Consider the following 23,988-nt stretch of genomic DNA (forward strand, 5'->3'; position numbering starts at 1 on the left):
CTACACCTGTGCAATTTCTTGCAGGCTCAATTGATTGCCACGGCAACGACAGCCTGTGCCATTTGAGTCCGTCGACTTTCAGTTTGAAAGTCTTCAGACGTGACGTAATAATTGGTGCATTTATAGATACGATAGATATGCAGATGTCAGAATGATGTCAGAACAGGCCAGCTCCATATATGGAGATATACTGTAGGGGTGATCAGGTCCAGAGCCCGGGCGGAGGACTAACGCAGTTCAGCCAATCACAATGCCAGGTCAGAACTAACTCTGATGTCACACCGCCGATATAAGCTTGTGCAGGCCCGACACTCGCACAAAGGACTCGAACGCCTTTCTTGGATATCCACCAGACTTCCCGTCGCCAAAATGTTGTCTTGTCTGGACGACGTGCGTCGCATGAGCAAACGGCAGCTCTACAACCAGCTGCTGAGCCTCGGCCTGACCGTCTTCTCGGTGATGATGTTCTGGAAGGGCCTGGTGCTCGCCACGGGCAGCGAGAGCCCCGCCGTCGTGGTCATCAGCGGGAGCATGGAGCCGGCGTTCCACGCGGGCGACGTCCTGTTCGTGACCAACAGGGCAGAGGACCCCGTCAGGGCGGGAGAGATCGTCATCTTCAGGATAGACGGCCACGACATCCCCATCGTGCACCGAGTGGTGAAGGTTCACGAGAAGGAGAACGGAGACGTTAAGCTGTTGACCAAAGGGGACAACAATCAGGTGGACGACATCGGACTGTACAGACCGGGCCAACGCTGGCTGGAGAAGAAAGACGTGATGGGGAGAGTCCGGGGATTCGTGCCGTACGTCGGAATGGTTACCTTTCGAAAACACGCCTACCCCAAATGCTGCTATGCTGTTCTTTTGGCGGTGGGTCTTTATGTACTGCTCCACCGGGAGTGAGGTACCGAGTCACATGATGTCCAGGAAACCACAAGCCAACCCATTCTGACCGGGCACCCATTTTGGTGTCGGCATCATGTCATGCTTTAGCTATTTAAAAATAGCAGATCTACAAGCTCATATCGCGCCACCGAGTGGCGCGATATGAGCTTGTAGGTCTGCTATTTTTTGAAAAATCGAAGAGCGACTGACATTTCTAGAATCTGATCTCAGGTCAGAATGGGTTCATCAGACCAGTGTGTGTCCAGTGGAAACCTCGTTATGAATCTGATCTCAGGTCAGAATGGGTTAACCCACTTACTTTCACCCTGGCACCGCTCAGACCCGTCCACTCAAAAAGATTATGAAAAGAATTATAAAAGCATTTTGCCGTGTGTCCAAAACACGCAGCAAACACAGCAACAAATGCCTGTGTCTGTCCGTGTGACCGCCTGTATGCCCTGATCCAGAGTCAGTTAGTGTGGAAGTGTCCTTGTATGCCCTGATCCAGAGTCAGTTAGTGTGGAAGTGTCCCTGTATGCCCTGATCCAGAGTCAGTTAGTGTGGAAGTGTCCTTGTATGCCCTGATCCAGAGTCAGTTAGTGTGGAAGTGTCCGCCTGTATGCCCTGATCCAGAGTCAGTTAGTGTGGAAGTGTCCTTGTATGCCCTGATCCAGAGTCAGTTAGTGTGGAAGTGTCCTTGTATGCCCTGATCCAGAGTCAGTTAGTGTGGAAGTGTCCTTGTATGCCCTGATCCAGAGTCAGTTAGTGTGGAAGTGTCCTTGAGCAAGACCCTGAACCCCTAATTGCTTCCGATGAGCAGATTAGTTGGTCGTTTTTTTTTAATGTGTGTGTACCACACTGTTCAGGGGTCTTTGCCTTGCCTCTGATCAGCTTAACCCATTTTGGTGTCAGCGTCATGTTATGCTTTAGCTATTGAAAAATAGCAGATCTACAAGCTCGTATCGCGCCACCGAGTGGCGCGATACGAGCTTGTAGGTCTGCTATTTTTGAAAAATCGAAGAGCGACTGACATTTTTAGAATCCGATCTCAGGTCAGAATGGGTTAATCAGACCAGTGGGTGTCCAGTGGAAACCTCGTATGAATCTGATCCCAGGTCAGAATGGGTTAATCAGACCAGCGGGTGTCCAGTGGAAACCTCGTATGAATCTGATCTCAGGTCAGAATGGGTTAATAGGACAATCTATTGTTGTTTTAAAAACCACACCTGTGAGAAGTGAGGGGCGCTCTTATCGTCGTACATGATCATGCATCATCTCATACTGGCCAATCAGAATGCCTGTTGCCACAAATGTACATCATATTTGGCAGACATTGACCTAATTTTATTGTCAATGGCAAATATGAGACCTGTAAATCGGATGGAACGTCCAGTGTATTATATGAGACCTGTAAATAGGATGGAACGTCCACTGTATTATATGAGACCTGTAAATAGGATGGAACGTCCACTGTATTATATGAGACCTGTAAATAGGATGGAACGTCCACTGTATTATATGAGACCTGTAAATAGGATGGAACGTCCACTGTATTATATGAGACCTGTAAATAGGATGGAACGTCCACTGTATTATATGAGACCTGTAAATAGGATGGAAAAATCACACTTGTGTGAAGTGAGGGGCGCCCACTGTATTATATGACGTCGACTTTTGTTCTCTGAACAAACATTACAAATGCCATAGTCTGAGGGCCGATTCATACTTGTCGTATCTGGACGAATAATTCTATAACTATAATCATTCTATATCAACTACACTCTGTGCTAAAGTCAATGTGGGAGTCTGTGCATATGAAGTAGCCTGGCTCGGCTAGGTGTGATAGGAATTAGCATTCTATTGTTTCAACCAAGAGGTCAATTGATTAAATCTCAGACGTCACTCTATATGCATCTCAATGTCATTTGTATGTAAAAGTACCGTCTGTCCTCCCAGGGACACCAATGTTTGATGTGAGACTCATATAAGCATCTGAAAATACAATGTGAGGGGTCTGATAGCAGGCTAGCCACGGAGAGGTGGTTAGTCTGTTGGGCTCCCGTGGCACAGAGCATGCATGGCCACGGGGAAGCTCTCTGTCTTGGTCTTTGTTGCAATAAATACAACGCTACACTTCAGCTCATCTCTGCCTGCTTGTTTCCTTCATCCGATCGTCTGAGGTTTTGATGCCGAAATACTCTTCGTCCTTTTTGTCACTATTCTAGTCCAGTTTAGTTAGTGTACTTGAAGTAGGAATATTTACTTCATACTCCTATTTTAGAGCCGAATAAAAGTCGGTTCGGCGCTGTAGAGCCTACAATGTGACGTCATTTGAGGTTCGGGGGGGGGGGGGGGGGGGGCGGGTACCGTCCTAAAGTCGGCTCTTCGGTGCTACTGAAAATTTCTGACGAGCCGAAAACATTTGGGCACTACAGCGCCGAAACAGCGGTAAAATAGGAGTATGAATCGGCCCTTATTGGCTGCCATGACGTAATCTTCAAAAGCCATGCGTTGGAGGGACATAAAAGAAGAAAAGATATCCCAATATTTAAAAACAATTCAAAAATATATTATTTTCCCTCCCATATACAGCTGTTGTCCCCACACGTCTCATATTTTGCCATTGACAATGAAAGGAGAAATTAGGTCAAATGTCCTCCAAATATGACGTAGATTTAACCAACCAATCACATAAATTCAGTTGTTCATGAGGTAATGTATGATGATGTATAATGAGCGCCCCTCACTTCACACAGGTGTGATTTTTTTAAATAGCAGTTGTGAGCTTATATCAGCGATTTTTGAATGGGGCTTATAAGTGGTTAAAAGTGATAGAAATCTATTCTATAGGCTATACTGTAAAAGTATCACTGTTTGGGCTCAAAAAAAAAACTGTTGGTTCCTAACTATTATTTAGCTGGGGACCCCTGGAACTCCCTCAAGGACCCCTGGGGGTCCCCGGACCCCACTTTGGGAACCACGGCTAATCTTGCATTAAAATGCCAAGAAAGAAAAACGAGGTTTGTTTTTCCCTGTAAATGACTTTAAATACCTGGGCTTGTTTGTTGTCACCGCTTGTGGACAGAGTAAGACGACCATATTAAAGTCTAAAGTGAGGAATTGGCGCTTGCATGGAGTGTGGAAGAGCAGCCATATCATATGCCTATATCTATCTAGAGCAGCCATATCATATGCCTATATCTATCTAGAGCAGCCATATCATATGCCTAGATCTATCTAGAGCAGCCATATCATATGCCTAGATCTATCTAGAGCAGCCATATCATATGCCTATATCTATCTCCATATCTATCTCCATATCTCCATATCTATCTCCATATCTCCATATCTATCTCCATATCTATCTCCATATCTCCATATCTATCTCCATATCTCCATATCTACCCAACTGTTGACACACTAACTACACAGTGGCAATTAGAAATAAGGTGCAGCCACCTGTTTAGTTTACAATATCCACATCCCGCCAGACGGGACGGTTTTCTGCATTTTTTTCAGACAAACAAACAAGTGTGTAGGCTATATACACATTTACACAAGTGTCAGTGTGTGTGTCACCTACCTAGGCAAGCCATATATACCATTTTAACGTCTTGTTGTGATTAAAATGAAGCAAAGTGTTCCTTCCAAACTGAGCTGTTTGTTGACATGACTGGTCCAGCGGTCCACACAGACCGAGGAGCAGCCGAGCAGGTAGTGGTGAGAAGAGCTTATACTGCCCCCTGCTGTGTCTGATGTGTAGTGCAGGAACAGCAGTGAGACCCCCGTCTATAGTATGTGCAACAACATACATCACTGATTCCCATGCCAAGGACCCCCACATTGACATTAGCCCGCGGACCCCCATTTGAAAAGGTATGTCAGGGACCCCCATAAGAGAAGATTTTAATGTACGGCTCTAGCAGTGATTCTGAACCCGTTTCATTTCAAGAACCCCCAGTTTGACCTGCATTAGTCTACGGAGCCCCATTTAATGGCATTTCTATCTCTGGGACCCCCAATTTATATTGTAAAATCAATGTTAATTTAACCCTGAGAGTGTACAAATGGAATTTGGTAGGCCTATAACGTGGCACTCTGTAACTTTTCTTTATACAATACAATATAAATTATACAATTGGGGCATTGCACCGGCCTCCCCAAACTTTTAGATTGTGTCAAAGCCAGGAAGCCTCAAAGGTCATGTCTCGCCTAGACACCTGAGGGTCTTACCCAAATGTTGGCCTGATGGTCAAGATTCAGTTTATCCCGAGCAGGCAGGCTCTACTAGCTCAGTGGTAAACATTTCAGCACTTACGCAGGAAACCGTGTTCAAATCCTTGTAGAAGAGGAAAGCCAGTACTTCTGTTCATTTTCGCTGCATCTATACCACCATCTACAGGTGGAATGTGGAAGTTACACATTGTGCTCTCCAGTTCGCACATTTGCTTTCATTATATCCACATTCAGTCAATTTCAGTGTGAGCTTGTAGATCTGTTATTTTCAGTCTCCTATATTATTGATTGAGTGGTGCAACCACTCCTATAGACTGCTGTGTGTGTCCCTGGCTGGCTGGCTGTGTCCCCCCTGGGTCTGAGCACGGAAATAGCATATTTTCATCACCAAGCGTTATACAATATAATATAGCATATAATGGGCATTAGGGCATGACATCAGAGATCTCCATATATGGGCATAACAGGCACAAAGAATGAAGAATGCCTGATCTAAAGATCTCCAGTATACTAAACTACTAAAAGGTGACAGACGGATAAGAGACTTTCAGAAATGGCAATTGCCATTTGTCTTTTTGCTGAAACCCATTTCCATTTACACATCTCAGACGAGCAAGAGTGGCAGCCATATCACATTTTTATTTTCTCCTAAGGCGTGTTGTGTTTGCTCATTCTACCAAGTTTAAAGTGACACACAATATTCAAGACAGAAAGGTCAAATGATGCATAAAGGGTATACATATTTACAAAGAATTAAGGCTTTAGAAGGTATCACAAGAATATATATATTGTATGATGTTTCTGGTTTCTAAAAGTTACACTTGGTATTAAATAGCATAATATATCAAGTATACTTTCTAAAGACTACAACTGTTAATGACTCACAGGGTGTTATATAGTCTTCGAGTAGTAGTATTTCCACACAGGAAATAACAAATGACCTTCTATATGCGTTCCAATATGATTCTGCCACTGGCTGAACGCTACTGTAGTATGAATAGATACCAATATGATTCTGCCACTGGCTGAACGGTACTGTAGTATAAATATACCAATATGATTCTGCCACTGGCTGAACGGTACTGTAGTATGAATAGATACCAATATGATTCTGCCACTGGCTGAACGGTACTGTAGTATAGATAGATACCAATATGATTCTGCCACTGGCTGAACGGTACTGTAGTACAAATAGATACCAATATGATTCTGCCACTGGCTGAACGCTACTGTAGTATGAATAGATACCAATATGATTCTGCCACTGGCTGAACGGTACTGTAGTATGAATAGATACCAATATGATTCTGCCACTGGCTGAACGGTACTGTAGTACAAATAGATACCAATATGATTCTGCCACTGGCTGAACGGTACTGTAGTATGAATAGATACCAATATGATTCTGCCACTGGCTGAACGCTACTGTAGTATGAATAGATACCAATATGATTCTGCCACTGGCTGAACAGTACTGTAGTATGAATAGATACCAATATGATTCTGCCACTGGCTGAACGGTACTGTAGTATGAATAGATACCAATATGATTCTGCCACTGGCTGAACGGTACTGTAGTATAGATAGATACCAATATGATTCTGCCACTGGCTGAACGGTACTGTAGTATAAATAGATACCAATATGATTCTGCCACTGGCTGAACGCTACTGTAGTACAAATAGATACCAATATGATTCTGCCACTGGCTGAACGCTACTGTAGTATGAATAGATACCAATATGATTCTGCCACTGGCTGAACAGTACTGTAGTATGAATAGATACCAATATGATTCTGCCACTGGCTGAACGCTACTGTAGTATAAATAGATACTAATATGATTCTGCCACTGGCTGAACGGTACTGTAGTATAAATAGATAATGGTAGACACAAAGACATCAACCAGAGGACAGACTTACATCACAATACAACTGGAAAATGTCAAATAGAAAGTGGGCGGAAAAGATGGCGAGGTCTGCTGACAGCAGACCAAACCCACACGACCCTGAAGTCCCACCATGTCAGTGCCCTCAATACACAGCGAGAGACGGAGAGGAGTAACATCTGTTATCGGTCTAATGAAAAAAAGTGCCAAGATTGTACTTAACTCATTTAGTCAAAATTTAAAAAAATGTCTTCTAAATCATGAGTTTTCTGAAAACCCTCATGTTTCTATATCAGTGGTGCTACATATTTCATGTCAAGGACCCCAGAAATTATATATAATTGGCCGTCAAACCCCCCCCATCAGAAAATATGTAGTTCCAGGCACCCCGCCCAGAAGCAAAGATTTGAGTTAAAACGCTCGCTCTGAAAGAATATCTATTCAAAGATCTGCACCACATTCTCACGATTTTCCAAAAATAGCAGATGTACAAGCTCGCATCACACCACTCGGTGGCACGCTATGAGCTTGTAGATCTGCTATTTTTCCAATAGCTAAAGTATAACAGTGCTTAAAACACCAAAAGGGGTTCCTGTGCTGAATGGGTTAAAGACATTTGAAATGTTATTAAACGAGAGTGCTTATCCCATTCTGACCTGAGATCAGATTCACACGAGGTTTCCGCCGGACACACACTGGTCTGATGAACCCATTCTGACCTGAGATCTGATTCTAAAAAATGTCAGTCGTTCTTCGATTTTTCAAAAAATAGCAGACCTACAAGCTCGTATCGCGCCACTCGGTGGCGCGATATGAGCTTGTAGATCTGCTATTTTTCAATAGCTAAAGCATAACATGATGCCAACACCAAAATGGGTGCCCGTTCAGAATGGGTTAAACGAGAGTGCTTATGAACTCTTCGAAAAGCAAATTCACTGCTCATTATAATTACTAGATTGTCTAATTTGATTATCATCATCATTAGTCCTGTGAATAAATACATAAATAAAACAATGCCGTCACATGTGGAAAATTGGTAGGAAAATAAAAATCTAATAAAACAAACATGCACTGCCGTCTTCTGAAATATCAAAACATGCCACAAGGCAAAGTACACTTCTATTTAAATCTGGATATTCTGTCATTTTAAAGTTCCTTTTACAAATAGGCCCAAACATTTACAATACAGAAAATAAGGGATAAAAAAAAACATACTATTAGAAAACTATGCATTTCTGACATGTTCAGATGTTTCAGTCAGTAGTGAAACCATTCATTATAATCGTTGATTCAATGGAAGAAACTAATTGCCATAAATAACAAATAATATTTTCAATTAAACAGATTTCACCCAGCACTAGCAAACATGTAACCTGGGGCCTGTTTAATAGTAACAGTGTATTCATCCTATTCCTATCCCGACAGCAATTCTGAAAGCATGTTTTCCCATAGCTCTGATCCATAGCTCTAATGCCGTTGCATTTAGAGCTATGTTACTGATGACTTCCGGGGCTTGCATGAATGCAGACCAGCCTCTTGTCTTTAGCGTAAATAAAAAGAACGTTTTTGCTTCTCACCAATACAAAGGCGGGTTGTGTCATTAAAAAGCCTACTTTCCTTAGCGGAAGCACTCTGAGCCCCCCACCACACGTATAAAAGGTACTTTTTGGCCAAAAGCGATTATTTTTTCCACCGGAAATAAAAAATACTCCACACGCCCTCTACCGATATTGCCAAGAGAAAACCCTCATACCCTTTCTGGCCAAAAAGTACCTTTTTTACGTGTGGTGGGGGGCTCAGAGTGCTTCCACTAAGGAAAGTAGGCTTTCTAATGACACAACGCGCCTTTGTTTTGGTGAGAAGCAAAAACGCTCTTTTTAAGAGGCTGGTCCGCATTTATGCGAGCCCCGGAAGTCATCGGTAACATACTGTAGCTCTAAATGCAACGGCATTAGAGCTAGTTTTCCCCCCGTTCGCCATCAAAGACTCTGACAGGGAATGCGTGAAGCAGGTAAGACAGAGCAGCATCAACCACACCGTCCAAGACTCTGACAGGGAATGCGTGAAGCAGGTAAGACAGAGCAGCATCAAAAGCTTGTGTCCTCGACACGGGCCGTAGCCGGCAGAACACCTTCACGTGGATCATAATTATGGCTTTCACAGGTCTTTTGACAACTAGCAGGAATCAGGCTCGCAATTCCGAAAGTGCATTGGTCCGACAACGTGGCTTCGCGTGCAGTTAGAGACGGGGTTAGTAATGGGGCGAGTCGGACCAATGTGCCGTCGGAAGTATGACGCTGACCAGCCCCCACCCCCCACCCCCCAGCAACCCCATGTTATGATAGGCAAACATTTGGCGGAAATAGCTGATGTACAAGCTTAGCTCACGAGGTGTTGCGTTGCAAAGTTTCAGATCAGGTAAGTTCAGCAAAGAGTATTAGGTATAGAAGGAGAAAAGGAGGGGGACCAAGTACACATCCCGGGTGGGACGCCGGCCAACAACGTGTTCAGGGTTTAAGTGGGTAACTTAAAAAAAGAGGTGTACACTTTAAAATGACTGCGGTGCTATTAACAATGTAAAAAAACAAGAATTAATATGCATTCCAGACAGTGCAGTTCATAAGCCCCGCCGTTCGTTTGGCTTATCATTCAGGCCGGGCGGCTCTTCGCCGCAGACCACATGGCGGTTGTTGTTGTTGTTCCGCACCAATGTCCTCAATGTGTGTCTCATCGTCGGAGTCTTCAAAGGAGGGCAAGAGGTCGTCTTCATGTGCCTCCTCTTCGCCTCCATTCCTCCCCTCCTCCTCCTCCTCCTCCTCCCCCTCCCCTTCCTCTTCCTCCTCCCCTTCCTCTTCCTCCTCCCCTTCCTCTTCCTGCTCCTCCTCCTCCTCGCCTTTCTTCACCTCCCTCTTACACTCCAGAGTCTGCCCATCCGTCTCCTCCTCCTCGTCAGTGGCCTCGCCGTCGTTGGGTTTGTGGTACTCGTCGTCAGACACGGACCGCTCTGACCGCTCTGCGTTGCTCGCGGCACAGCTCCGGCCTCCTCCTCCTCCTCCTCCTCCTCCTCCTCCTCCTCCTCCTTGCGCCGTATCGGATGCCAATGTTTCGTGGGCTGCCAAAGATTTGATGAGGTCGTCAAGGTTGCGGTCGCAGGACGACTCTGTGGCAAAAAGACAGGTTGTTCTACGGGTGCTTTAGTCTAGAGACTACTACAATTTAATGTTAAGCTGTAGGACCACCCCGGTAACAAGATGTGCACATGCACACTCTACAGTGGGACACACACACACACCACGCCAACAGCACACACACCAAGGCCCGCCCCCGCTCAATCATGATTGGCAGAAGGCCCCTCTCTATCCTGATTGGATGAAAGCTGGGCCACCTCCTAGCCAAAAACAAAACCTACAGTTTTTTTTACCCCCAGGGGTTAACTGGGGACAGGGAGGAACTCCTTATATGGTCAGCACACTCTATAGTAGGGAGGATTATCACAACAAAACAAAATCTCTGAATATACCTTTAAAAACAAAAATCACACTTGTGTGAAGTGAGGACTGCCACATTCATTGCAGATTCACTGCCACCATATATAAGTGAGAGACCTGAATGCAGTGTGTCATTGTATGAAACACACAATATACATTTCTATTGGCCACATTACAAACATTAAAAGTCCATATACTTGGCTGCCCTTCATTTTTTTTTATTGCTCTAAACAAACATTAAAATTCCATAGACGTGGCTGCCATATGACATCATTTCAAAAGCCAAGCATAGTAACCCCTCACAGATAAATGTTGGGCACACTTTCTGTCATAGTGACATTGTTCTGGATCAGATCATTGTGTACTTCTGTCCAAATCAGATTATCCAATAGCCTCTTCTGTTTTATCCATGGCAGAGCATCTATATATATATATATATATATATATCTATATATATATATCGTGTTCTGTTCTGTTCTGTGGAGGGAAGCTAGACAGGGAGGGTGACCATTGTCACTGCGGCAGTGATGTAAATAGGGTTTCAATGTATGAGTCCCGGGATGCAGGGGTGGTCTTTTAGCCCATTCTGACTTGAGATCAGATTCATACGAGGTTTCCACTGGACACACACTGGTCTGATTAACCCATTCTGACCTGAGATCAGATTAAAAAAATGTCAGTTGTTCTTCGATTTTTTCAAAAATAGCAGACCTACAAGCTCGTATCGCGCCACTCGGTGGCGCGATATGAGCTTGTAGATCTGCTATTTTTCAATAGCTAAAGCATAACATGATGCTGACACCAAAATGGGTGCCCGTTCAGAATGGGTTAGATGAGTCCCCCATCATGGTACATTGTATGAGTCACACTTCAACGACGTTAGGAGTCATATTTTGCCATTTTTACAAAATGCAGCAGTTAACTCCCATTTCATTTTATATGGTTATAATGTGGTTAAATTATTCATGTAGAAAACAGAAGAAGAAATGATTATTATAACTAAAGCTAGCAAAAATAAAACTAGAATAAACTAGAAAAAGTGCCCTTCTGGGCACAGGTCTCCACCAGGTTATCCACAGATCCGTGCAGTTAGAGGTAAAAACACTTTTGGGCCAGTTATAGCGCCACCTTGAGGTTGAGTTGAAATTGTTCATGTGGCATTTCGTCCTCGGCCTAGTGGGAATGTGGGTGCACAATTTCACGGAAATCACGCGATGTGTTCATGATTTGCAGCATTTTGTTTGAAACTGAGCACTCCTGTGAACTTTGGAAGCCAATCTTAACCAATCAGGATGGAGTCTGAGAAATCTGAAAGACCGGTTTGGTTGAATGGCTCTAGAGAGACTGTGTACCAATTTGCGTGATGTTTGGACAAAATGTGTAGGTGTGCTGTGCAAAAACTTGTTTTGCACAAAGCGGCCTCCTGGTGGCGCTATAACAGGCCGTTCTGGAAAGTTTGGGTTCGGCCTGGTGGAGACAAAAAACTGTACAGTAGTACAGTAGTGCATCCCGTGGATGCAGAGGTTGTTGTTTTATTGCGTCCCTGAACTATAAACTGAGTTTTGGGATGCAAAATGCACCCTATTTTAATCTCTTCCCGTCAGCGGGGAATGTTGAACAGGAGGAGTCAGTAGTAGCAATGTGGAATACTGAACCATTTACAAAATAGACTTGCAAGCCGGACTCTAAACGCTTAGTTCAAGAGACAATCAAACAGCCTTCGTTGCGAGTGTACGTTAACAGGATTTGTTTTCAAAGCAGTAGGCATAGGTTCGTTTTCACAACTACATTGGTCTTATTTCTAATAGTTCCTATAGTTCCTAATAGTCAGTATACTGTAACATTCATACATCCTAAACCATTGTAACAATGTAACCTACATCCCACCAAGGGACTATAGATGGAAATTTGCTTTGTGATGCAATATAATTTACTGTATGCACTCTCTCCCTGTCAAAGTAAACCCAAAGCACGCTCATGTAAAACGTATGTATGTAAATGTGGGGGAAAAAAGGGGTTAGGCATGCAAAGAGAGGCCAAAAAAGCTCACCTTGGATGTTGACGGGTGGGCAGTCCATCCCTCTCTTCTTCATAAGGTAACGGATGGTCTGGAGTTGGGACATGATCTCATTTTTCTGCTCCTGTGCCACTGTCTTTACACTGAAGAAAGCAGGAAAGAAAAGGCAAAACCACACCTTATTCATGTCCTGAGAGCCGTTCAACCCATAGACATATAAGGCTAGATGGCTCAAGGCGGAGTCTCTGACGTACTTCACCCGGGGCCAAGTGTCAGAGTTTGGAAGCGCTCCCTTTCAGTAACGCAGCGTCCTGCTGCCTCCTGCATTATGTGCAAATTCAAAACAGGTGGTACGGAGGGCCGTTGAGTGATTATTCAATGAGCGCTTCCAAACTCCAAACTTCCAAACGCCAATAAAAAAAATCACCTGCAAGGAATTTCTTGACATAAAGTAGCTCATAACATGTCTACCGTAATGAAAATAACACTCTGCAGATAGAAAAAGGATAATTAAAGCTTTTCGTACAGCTGCAATGTTAGGGAGTTTGACATAATTTAATACAATTAGATTGGACTATGTCGGTTTGGATGTATGGGCGGTCATTGGCAAATTGTGGCTAGTTTCCACCCTGCCATTAACTTGTGGAAAGATGACCGCCGTGTGCATTAAGGTCTATTGAGTATTCAAACATGAGAAAATCTGTAGCTCCAACGGTTTAGAAGTTAGAGCCATTTGTTTGCGGCGGTCATATTAGCCAAGAACAGTTGAGATATTCTCTCCCAAATGAAGTGCATACATATCTTAGCCAGGTCCTCTACTATCTGCTTAATTTTGTTTTTTATATGAACGTCGTATAAAAGCATACAAGTATGCGGACGTCTGACGTTTATAACAAACCAAAACGTTTGAAAATCGTTTGAAAATGTAGCAAGTCGGCCCAGGCCGTAGCGTAACGGTCTGGACACCGGACTGGTGATCCAGTCGCGGTGTGCCGCGGGTTCGACTCCCGGACCCGACACGGCCTTTACCGCATGTCATCCCCCCATCTCTCTCCCGTTTCCTGTCAGCCTACTTTCTATCCCTTAAAAAATCAATAAAGGCGTAAGCCGCAAAAAAATATCTTAAAAAAAAAAAAAAAAATGTAGCAAGTAATGGTTATTTAAAAAGTGCTTCCCCTCGGTAAGATGGCCGCCACGTAACAACATCGCTCTACATTGGCCAGAGTGCGGGTGAGCCATCTAGCTTTCTTATATATATCTATGGTTCAACCACCAAAAACAGTCGATTTACAAGGTAACGTAATTCAGAAAACTGTCAGAATTTACAAGACATTATTTAAACTTCGACGTCCGGTCTAAATGGGTTTTAATTAATCAAGTCATGGCGTAAGAGGTGGATAGGGGTCAGTAAAATGGAGCTCTTGTTTCATAGCCACTTAATGTTTACACGGAGTAGGATGACAAGTAAATGTTGACAAGCAATCCCTCACCAGTTTGTCAGTGGGTCCAGCTGGGTGAGTATGGAATTGAGCATCCTTTCTGTTTGTCCCAGCCTTTGTTCCAGCTCATTGAGCTGAGTTTCTGTAGAAAAGGCAAAAAAAAAACCCATCATCTCCTGGTGGTAAGCAAATATTAGTGGGCTCAAAGAAATAATAAATACATGCAAATAGAAACCCACCCACAGTCCATACACACCTGCCTCAGCTGACTTTTTGGCTCCCTTCACGACCTTGCTCTTTTGAGCTTGACAGTTGTTGTTGTCTGCATGCTTAATCTGCAGATTCAAAGCAAATAGGGGTTGATTTTGGACAAAGAAGTGGCCGACATGTTCTTCAACCCATGGAGTGGCTCATTTGATGTACAGCTACATTGAAAAATTGATTGGAGTAAAAAGGAAAACAAAGAAGGAAAAAGGCTTTCAAATTGTAGATGTCAAGTCACTACTTTCTAACAATACGTGTCTAGCTACTAAAGTGAGGAAGGAGATCTGGCTTCGACAAGATGATGAAACAAGGCAAGATCAACAATGACTGTGTGCAGACCATTGTATTGGTCCATGAAGGAGTCAACCTGTTATTCAGGAATATCTTAACCCATTCTGACCGGGCACCCATTTTGGTGTCAGCATCATGTCATGCTTTAGCTATTTAAAAATAGCAGATCTACAAGCTCATATCGCGCCACCGAGTGGCGCGATATGAGCTTGTAGGTCTGCTATTTTTTTTTAAATCGAAGAACGACTGACATTTTTTAGAATCTGATCTCAGGTCAGAATGGGTTAAGAGTTATGGGGCCACGGCTAACCCGTACAGTACACTAACCCGTACAGTACACAATCACCTCCAGAGTCCCATGACCGCAAGTGACATTATGTTTCTGATTTATGGCGCCTACACACTGTAGGAGTTTAAAAGTTGTCTGCGAGTCGTGAGGATCGTTATGTATTTCACACTACAGGAGTCTTTTTTTTTTTAATCGACTGTCATATCGGAGTGGCTTTCACACTAAACGATTGGTCGCCGACTAGGCATCACACACTGCAAGGCATCACACACTGCAAGGCATCACACACTGCAAGGCATCACACACTGCAAGGCATCACACACTGCAAGGCATCACACACTGCAAGGCATCACACACTGCAAGGCATCACACACTGCAAGGCATCACACACTGCAAGGCATCACACACTGCAAGGCATCACACACTGCAAGAGTTCACCAAGATGCGATCCAGACGCGATCCATATACTGTAGGCTACGGCTACATTTGTTGTTTGTTTTTTAATCCAATTCATTTTGACATCTCACGTACGTGCACGGTGTCATACAAGCGCGAGACCCGAGACAGACACGACGCCTCTCTCTCTGCATGCATGCATGCACGCACGCACACACGCACGCACGCACACACGCACGCACACACACACACACACGCACGCACACACACACGGGGTGAAATGTTTGTGATAGCGTAGCCAGCCTACATGCTCTATAATGAATGAATGAATGAATGAATGAAACTTTATTGACAGAGCTGACTAGCACTGCCACCCCTAGGCTTCTTCAGGAGAATCCTGAGAGCATCGTTATATAAAGCCACCTTTAGCTTGCGCAGACTCTCTTTTTTATAGTTCACCCATAAGGGGGCTGTATACAGCAGGGTGCAGGACGTTAAATCTTGATTTTCATTTAAAAGAAAAATCTGTCTCTCTCCATACTGTATGTGCACGCTCGCACACGCGTTACAGTTTTCAGAAAACTGTAATGATTAAGAAGGCATTTGTAGAATCAATCCTCAGGTCTAAATGGGTTCATGTAGTCAGCCTTATAATTATACCTTCAGGAACTTGTAGGCTGCGAACACACCCACTCCGATGGCATACAGCGGCATCAGCGTGAACACGTAGCCCTTGTTGCTGTTGGGCTTGAATTTTTCATTCTTCATCTCCTGCTCCATCATCATCTTCATGTGCTGCATGTTCTCCATGGTTTGTGCCGTGCCGGGGGCGTTCATGCCCACGGGCTGCCCTCTCACTGCACCTGGGCCCGGAGCAACTGGCAGAAACACAAAGGACCAATCACCATGACGATATAACTGACGGCTGATGCCTCGTCATGAAAGGAAACGCTAGGATATGTCACGGCTTCAGTATGCTCGGCTATACCCTTAGAACTGAATGTTATAGAGAGTTAACGCTTGGCCACTCTTTTCCGATCAATCAATAAATCTGAATTCAATCTGGAGCTGTACTGTACATTTGATGGATGGGACTAGATTTTCTTTTGTATTACTGCAGTGTGCACCGACACTGGTCAATCCTAACTGCACATAGATAAGACATGTGAAAGGAGACTTAATTCAGATGAAAATCCCTATACAGTAGATTTCCATGCAAATTCTGCTTTATATTTTACTCATGACAGCCCGTTGCTCCAGGCTGTATGATGAAAGCATTTGGAAATTGCGAGAGGCAAAAGTCTGGTAACGCGAGACTAGTGTATAGCTAATCTCCGGCACCGTTAACCTAACCTAGTTGATGCCAGATTTTGCACACACACACTCTGGATGCCAACGATGAACCTCTGCCCCAAATCTTCCAGAACGGCCTGTTATAGCGCCACCAGTCTGACTTTTGAACAACACATTTGTTTATTACTCCTCCAGATTCTGTCCAAAAATCCTGCAAATCGTTACACACTATCTCTATAGTCATGTGTTCAAGACGAATATGTCCGATATTTCATCCTAATTGGCTAATATTGGCTTTCAAAGTATGCAGGATTGGCCCGTTTTGAACAAAAAGCCTCAAATCATGAACGCAGCGTGCAATTTACGTGAAATCTTTCACAGACTTTCCTACTAGGCTGAGGAATATATCCCACCCTTTTCACATTGGCCACCAACAGGTGGCGCCATCATCAAATCATCCAATTGCCATCCAAGGCGTAAGAAGAAATGGCACCATTTTCCCATTGGCCTATTATAGCGCCACCAGGAGGCCACAACCTGACCTGCCCTGGTGGAGACCTGTCCTATTATAGCGCCACCAGGAGGCCACAACCTGACCTGCCCTGGTGGAGACCTGTCCTATTATAGCGCCACCAGGAGGCCACAACCTGACCTGCCCTGGTGGAGACCTGTCCTATTATAGCGCCACCAGGAGGCCACAACCTGACCTGCCCTGGTGGAGACCTGTCCTATTATAGCGCCACCAGGAGGCCACAACCTGACCTGCCCTGGTGGAGACCTGTCCTATTATAGCGCCACCAGGAGGCCACAACCTGACCTGCCCTGGTGGAGACCTGTCCTATTATAGCGCCACCAGGAGGCCACAACCTGACCTGCCCTGGTGGAGACCTGTCCTATTATAGCGCCACCAGGAGGCCACAACCTGAGCTGCCCTGGTGGAGACCTGTCCTATTATAGCGCCACCAGGAGGCCACAACCTGAGCTGCCCTGGTGGAGACCTGTCCTATTATAGCGCCACCAGGAGGCCACAACCTGACCTGCCCTGGTGGAGACCTGTCCTATTATAGCGCCACCAGGAGGCCACAACCTGAGCTGCCCTGGTGGAGACCTGTCCTATTATAGCGCCACCAGGAGGCCACAACCTGACCTGCCCTGGTGGAGACCTGTCCTATTATAGCGCCACCAGGAGGCCACAACCTGAGCTGCCCTGGTGGAGACCTGTCCTATTATAGCGCCACCAGGAGGCCACAACCTGACCTGCCCTGGTGGAGACCTGTCCTATTATAGCGCCACCAGGAGGCCACAACCTGAGCTGCCCTGGTGGAGACCTGTCCTATTATAGCGCCACCAGGAGGCCACAACCTGACCTGCCCTGGTGGAGACCTGTCCTATTATAGCGCCACCAGGAGGCCACAACCTGAGCTGCCCTGGTGGAGACCTGTCCTATTATAGCGCCACCAGGAGGCCACAACCTGACCTGCCCTGGTGGAGACCTGTCCTATTATAGCGCCACCAGGAGGCCACAACCTGAGCTGCCCTGGTGGAGACCTGTCCTATTATAGCGCCACCAGGAGGCCACAACCTGACCTGCCCTGGTGGAGACCTGTCCTATTATAGCGCCACCAGGAGGCCACAACCTGAGCTGCCCTGGTGGAGACCTGTCCTATTATAGCGCCACCAGGAGGCCACAACCTGACCTGCCCTGGTGGAGACCTGTCCTATTATAGCGCCACCAGGAGGCCACAACCTGAGCTGCCCTGGTGGAGACCTGTCCTATTATAGCGCCACCAGGAGGCCACAACCTGAGCTGCCCTGGTGGAGACCTGTCCTATTATAGCGCCACCAGGAGGCCACAACCTGAGCTGCCCTGGTGGAGACCTGTCCTATTATAGCGCCACCAGGAGGCCACAACCTGAGCTGCCCTGGTGGAGACCTGTCCTATTATAGCGCCACCAGGAGGCCACAACCTGAGCTGCCCTGGTGGAGACCTGTCCTATTATAGCGCCACCAGGAGGCCACAACCTGAGCTGCCCTGGTGGAGACCTGTCCTATTATAGCGCCACCAGGAGGCCACAACCTGAGCTGCCCTGGTGGAGACCTGTCCTATTATAGCGCCACCAGGAGGCCACAACCTGAGCTGCCCTGGTGGAGACCTGTCCTATTATAGCGCCACCAGGAGGCCACAACCTGAGCTGCCCTGGTGGAGACCTGTCCTATTATAGCGCCACCAGGAGGCCACAACCTGAGCTGCCCTGGTGGAGACCTGTCCTATTATAGCGCCACCAGGAGGCCACAACCTGACCTGCCCTGGTGGAGACCTGTCCTATTATAGCGCCACCAGGAGGCCACAACCTGAGCTGCCCTGGTGGAGACCTGTCCTATTATAGCGCCACCAGGAGGCCACAACCTGACCTGCCCTGGTGGAGACCTGTCCTATTATAGCGCCACCAGGAGGCCACAACCTGACCTGCCCTGGTGGAGACCTGTCCTATTATAGCGCCACCAGGAGGCCACAACCTGACCTGCCCTGGTGGAGACCTGTCCTATTATAGCGCCACCAGGAGGCCACAACCTGAGCTGCCCTGGTGGAGACCTGTCCTATTATAGCGCCACCAGGAGGCCACAACCTGACCTGCCCTGGTGGAGACCTGTGCCCAGAGGGGCACTTTATCTAGATGTTGATACATTTGTTCTCGACATCATACAATACTTTACTGCTTGCCCACAAATGTATGTATGGATCCATATTATAATCTATGATGATGAAACATGTTTACTTTGAGATTAAGCCACTGCATTCATGTACAAATTATACATATTTATTTTCAACACCGTAATGTTCAGTAGTATCATGAATGTATTTGGTACTATAGTAGTTTTGATCCAAGGATAACACAGTATTTATATGTTGGCCCCTATTGCTCTTTTAATAATAATAATTATATTATATTATATTAAATAACATTACCCTTTCTATTATTGAAGCGGTCAAACCGTGTCTCCTTGGTGGCTCCACCAGACCCGATCCCAACGCCAAACATTCTGGGCAACACAACGAACGTGAAGAGCACAGCCGTGAATCCGATCACGGCTTGTTGTGATGTTGACAGCACCATCCTCTGCTCTGCTGCAGCCAGCCAGGCTGAACCACCACCAACCAGTCAGTTAGGCCTACAGTACCGGTACCGCACTTAAAATAATGGCCACGTCGCCTCGATCAAAAGAAAAATGATCACACGATCAAAGAGAAATTAGAAAAAGAATAGGTCGTAATCTCAGCCAGCTTCTCTCTCTCTCTCTCTCGACTAAAACAGCTGTTGCTCTGATGCTTCTTCTTCTGGTGACAGCGTCATAATACTCGGCAGTGTAGACGGATCCATAGGCGTTATATTGCCCCCCACAGCTCGCTTTGGGAAGTTACGGTCATATCGCCACTGTTAAATTGAAAGAATAATTGAATGTACATTTATTTACCGCCACTATTTTCCACACATGTTTGCTCTGACCAAACAAATATTTCAATCCAAAAGGAGGGGATTGATTGATTGAAGTATTAATTCACAGATTAGAGAATTACAGTACATTTAATGAAAGCACAACTCAATACAAAACTGAGTGGATGGCACCATAAAGCATTACACTTGTTTATGTTTACAACAGGTCCAGCGTCCACCATGTTCAATTCATCATAATCCCTGTATCCGCCATCATCCATCAACCTCCACCTTAATGATATTCTTATATTCCATTAAACTCTTTTACATCTATCATCTCCATGGTTATTCACCAATGGGTCAAACTGTCCATCATGATGATTATGCTCTAAAAAAAATCTGTAGGCCTACTAGGCCCATGTTCTTGTTTAGTCCTTTTCTCTCTTGAAGCCCCTATCTGTGTCTGCCCTGCGTTTCATGCTGTACGTACGGTACGCGCAGCTATGACAACTGCATTTCAATCAATAACGGTCTATATATCTAACTAGCACAACAACACAACAATAATAATTAGACGCTATACTCAAGCCTGGGATGCTTCACATCCCCCTGGGTGCTGCTGCCTCATGTATCCCTCTTAGACAAAGTCACAGAGGTGCCATATACAGGACAGTGGTCTTAGACAGTGGTCTTAGACAAAGTCACAGAGGTGCCATAAACAGCAGGACAGTGGTCTTAGACAGTGGTCTTAGACAAAGTCACAGAGGTGCCATAAACAGCAGGACAGCGGTCTTAGACAGTGGTCTTAGACAAAGTCACAGAGGGGCCATATACAGCAGGACAGTGGTCTTAGACAGTGGTCTTAGACAAAGTCACAGAGGTGCCACATACAGCAGGACAGCGGTCTTAGACAGTGGTCTTAGACAAAGTCACAGAGGTGCCATATACAGCAGGACAGCGGTCTTAGACAAAGTCACAGAGGTGCCTTATACAGCAGGACAGTGGTCTTAGACAGTGGTCTTAGACAAAGTCACAGAGGTGCCATATACAGCAGGACAGTGGTCTTAGACAGTGGTCTTAGACAAAGTCACAGAGGTGCCACATACAGCAGGACAGTGGTCTTAGACAGTGGTCTTAGACAAAGTCACAGAGGTGCCTTATACAGCAGGACAGTGGTCTTAGACAGTGGTCTTAGACAAAGTCACAGAGGTGCCACATACAGCAGGACAGTGGTCTTAGACAGTGGTCTTAGACAAAGTCACAGAGGTGCCACATACAGCAGGACAGCGGTCTTAGACAGTGGTCTTAGACAAAGTCACAGAGGTGCCATATACAGCAGGACAGCGGTCTTAGACAGTGGTCTTAGACAAAGTCACAGAGGTGCCATATACAGCAGGACAGTGGTCTTAGACAGTGGTCTTAGACAAAGTCACAGAGGTGCCATATACAGCAGGACAGTGGTCTTAGACAGTGGTCTTAGACAAAGTCACAGAGGTGCCACATACAGCAGGACAGTGGTCTTAGACAGTGGTCTTAGACAAAGTCACAGAGGTGCCTTATACAGCAGGACAGTGGTCTTAGACAGTGGTCTTAGACAAAGTCACAGAGGTGCCACATACAGCAGGACAGTGGTCTTAGACAGTGGTCTTAGACAAAGTCACAGAGGTGCCACATACAGCAGGACAGCGGTCTTAGACAGTGGTCTTAGACAAAGTCACAGAGGTGCCATATACAGCAGGACAGCGGTCTTAGACAGTGGTCTTAGACAAAGTCACAGAGGTGCCATATACAGCAGGACAGTGGTCTTAGACAGTGGTCTTAGACAAAGTCACAGAGGTGCCATAAACAGCAGGACAGTGGTCTTGTCGAATACCGGAAGACTCGACCCGGTGCTTGCCCGTTTTCCTCCCGGAATTGTCACCAGTGAGGGTTATAACTTTGTAATATGCTATTGGCTGTTTGTATTCTTTTTGGAAAAATATAAAAAGATACTCCTGTAGAAAGGCTATATTATTTTACTTATATTGACCCTATAAACAATTTTGTATTATTTAGTATATGTAAGGTTTTGCCCACTCAAATGGTACCTCGTCAGATAATCCCCACATTATCCTACAACAACTTCTGTGAACAGACTTCAATGTAGTAGATTTTCATAAATTATATTTGTACTTAGGCTGTTCTGCTGTCATGAAAGTTTATAGTTAGAGAAATTCAAAGTCCAGCCGTCTGCTGTCCAGCCTCTCCCACCCCTCACTGGGGAAGGTTCTGGGAGGAAAACAGAAACGGGGCGAGTCATCTTGTTACCGTCTTGTCAACCTGTGGGTCAGGACCCCAGGGAGGGGGGGGGGGGGGGAGGAGATGGGACGGGATTTAATGACCTTATTGACACCTCAAAAATATATACTATATAAAAACTGGTGAAACATTGGCCAAATGATCAAATATAATATAAAGGCAAAAGATGTGTGAAAATAGTAGATCTACGAGCTGTTTTGACGATATTTCTGTGGAACCGAACATAGTCAAACAAAATGTCATGATGCCAATGACATTCTTTGGTAGGCTCAGGAGAACCCGCCCGATTTAACCCATTCTGACCGGACACCCATTTTGGTGTCGGCATCATGTCATGCTTTAGCTATTGAAAAATAGCAGATCTACAAGCTCATATCGCGCCACCGAGTGGCGCGATACGAGCTTGTAGGTCTGCTATTTTTTGAAAAATCAAAGAGCGACTGACATCTTTAGAATCTGATCTCAGGTCAGAATGGGTTCATCAGACCAGTGTGTGTCCGGCGGAAACCTCGTTATGAATCTGATCTCAGGTCAGAATGGGTTAACAGTACTGGTGATGACACATTTCCCCACACACTTCACCCAGCATGCATGTTACCCAGGAGAACACCAACCCCAGCCACCGGATCCCAATATATCTTTTTCCCCCTTTTTTCTGACATGCATTATAGTAGTGCATAATAAACACAAATTCAATAATACAAAGCCACTTTATTGCACAGAAAAAAGCAATTGCACTTTACAATTATGAGGTAGGCAGACGGCACTACTGCACTAGTAGCATATCTTTCAAGTAAGCACATTTTTTTAAAGAGTTTGTCTCACAGACACAGTATCCTCTTGTTCAAATTAACATACTGTAATGAACATACAGTAACAAATACAATTATGCCTGTTTAGATACAAAAGTAAAGGTGTAGGCTCGGCAAGTAAACAGTAAACAACATTTGCACTACTGCACTAGTAGGCACTGAGGCATTTCAGTAAACGTAAGTAAAAGTAAAAGTATTTTCAGGAAAATGAGGTAGGCACAGTAAGGCACTACTGTTGAATTGCACATTTAGGCTTTAGGCCTGAGAGCAGGCAACTTCTAACAGTTCTTTTGCAGGAAAATTAGCTTATCTGCTACTTCTGGACGAATGCTACACCTCTCCTCGCTAACGGTGTCTCCCGCAACTGAAAACACTCTCTCTGATGGTGTTGATGATGCTTGTACACACAAATATGTTGCAGACAAATCATACAGCATGGGGAGGGAGTGCCTGTTCTTCCAGCACCAAGCTGCAGCGTTTGTGCCAATGGCCAGAGGGGCCAGGTTCCTGTAGTGATTTATTTCTATTTCTGCGCTCTCAGAATATGACAGGGGGCGCATGGTCTCAGCTTCCCTTCTAACAGCTTTCTCTTCCTCTTCAAAGAGCTCTTCTAGGGGTGATATTTTCTTCTTCTTGATCTGAGGACTGGGATGCTGCTGACTCTGTGTCTGAAATATCAATAGACAAAACATCCTCCTGTTGGTGATGATTTTGATATGATATGACCAGAAAGTGTTCCCAAGAAAATGAACATGTTGTTAATCCTTACCTCATCAATCTCCTCTTCCCCTTCCTCGTCCGTGTCAAACAGTGCTCTGGTCTCACTCTCTGCTGCACCGTCCTCTTGTCCGCCTGCCACTGGCAGCTAAAATACTAAATTGTTCACTTTAGGCTGACGGCTATTAGACGGTACCTTGTTGCCACTCGTTTACCTTTATTTCATTTTTTACCTGGTGC

General features: G+C 45.2%; 3 protein-coding genes across 3 annotated transcripts; 1 reads left to right on the forward strand and 2 right to left on the reverse strand.

The window, feature by feature from the left end:
* Positions 1–369: 369 nt before the first annotated feature.
* On the forward strand, positions 370–903 carry LOC310853166 (signal peptidase complex catalytic subunit SEC11A-like; the record flags this gene model as incomplete). Its single annotated transcript, XM_083757405.1, has 1 exon — positions 370–903. One exon carries the CDS (start codon positions 370–372, stop codon positions 901–903), a length of 534 nt encoding a protein of 177 aa, XP_083613531.1.
* A 4,844-nt stretch (positions 904–5,747) lies between these two features.
* On the reverse strand, positions 5,748–7,646 carry LOC310879721 (uncharacterized protein). The gene is made up of 2 exons (XM_083794550.1): positions 7,577–7,646; positions 5,748–7,504 (listed from the first exon to the last, which is right to left on the reverse strand). The coding sequence occupies exon 2, from the start codon at positions 7,022–7,024 to the stop codon at positions 5,966–5,968; it is 1,059 nt and encodes a 352-aa protein (XP_083650676.1). The 5' UTR covers positions 7,025–7,504; positions 7,577–7,646; the 3' UTR covers positions 5,748–5,965.
* Positions 7,647–9,655: 2,009 nt separating this feature from the next.
* Positions 9,656–19,776, reverse strand: LOC310853167 (uncharacterized protein; the record flags this gene model as incomplete). Its single annotated transcript, XM_083757406.1, has 8 exons — positions 19,456–19,776; positions 15,855–16,072; positions 14,211–14,289; positions 14,006–14,096; positions 12,549–12,658; positions 10,080–10,170; positions 9,904–10,049; positions 9,656–9,750 (listed from the first exon to the last, which is right to left on the reverse strand). Exons 1-8 carry the CDS (start codon positions 19,601–19,603, stop codon positions 9,656–9,658), a joined length of 978 nt encoding a protein of 325 aa, XP_083613532.1. The 5' UTR covers positions 19,604–19,776.
* Positions 19,777–23,988: the final 4,212 nt, after the last annotated feature.

Source organism: Protomyctophum parallelum, assembly GCF_964188405.1.
Source record: "Protomyctophum parallelum genome assembly, chromosome: 22".
Taxonomy (NCBI): Eukaryota; Metazoa; Chordata; class Actinopteri; order Myctophiformes; family Myctophidae; genus Protomyctophum; species Protomyctophum parallelum.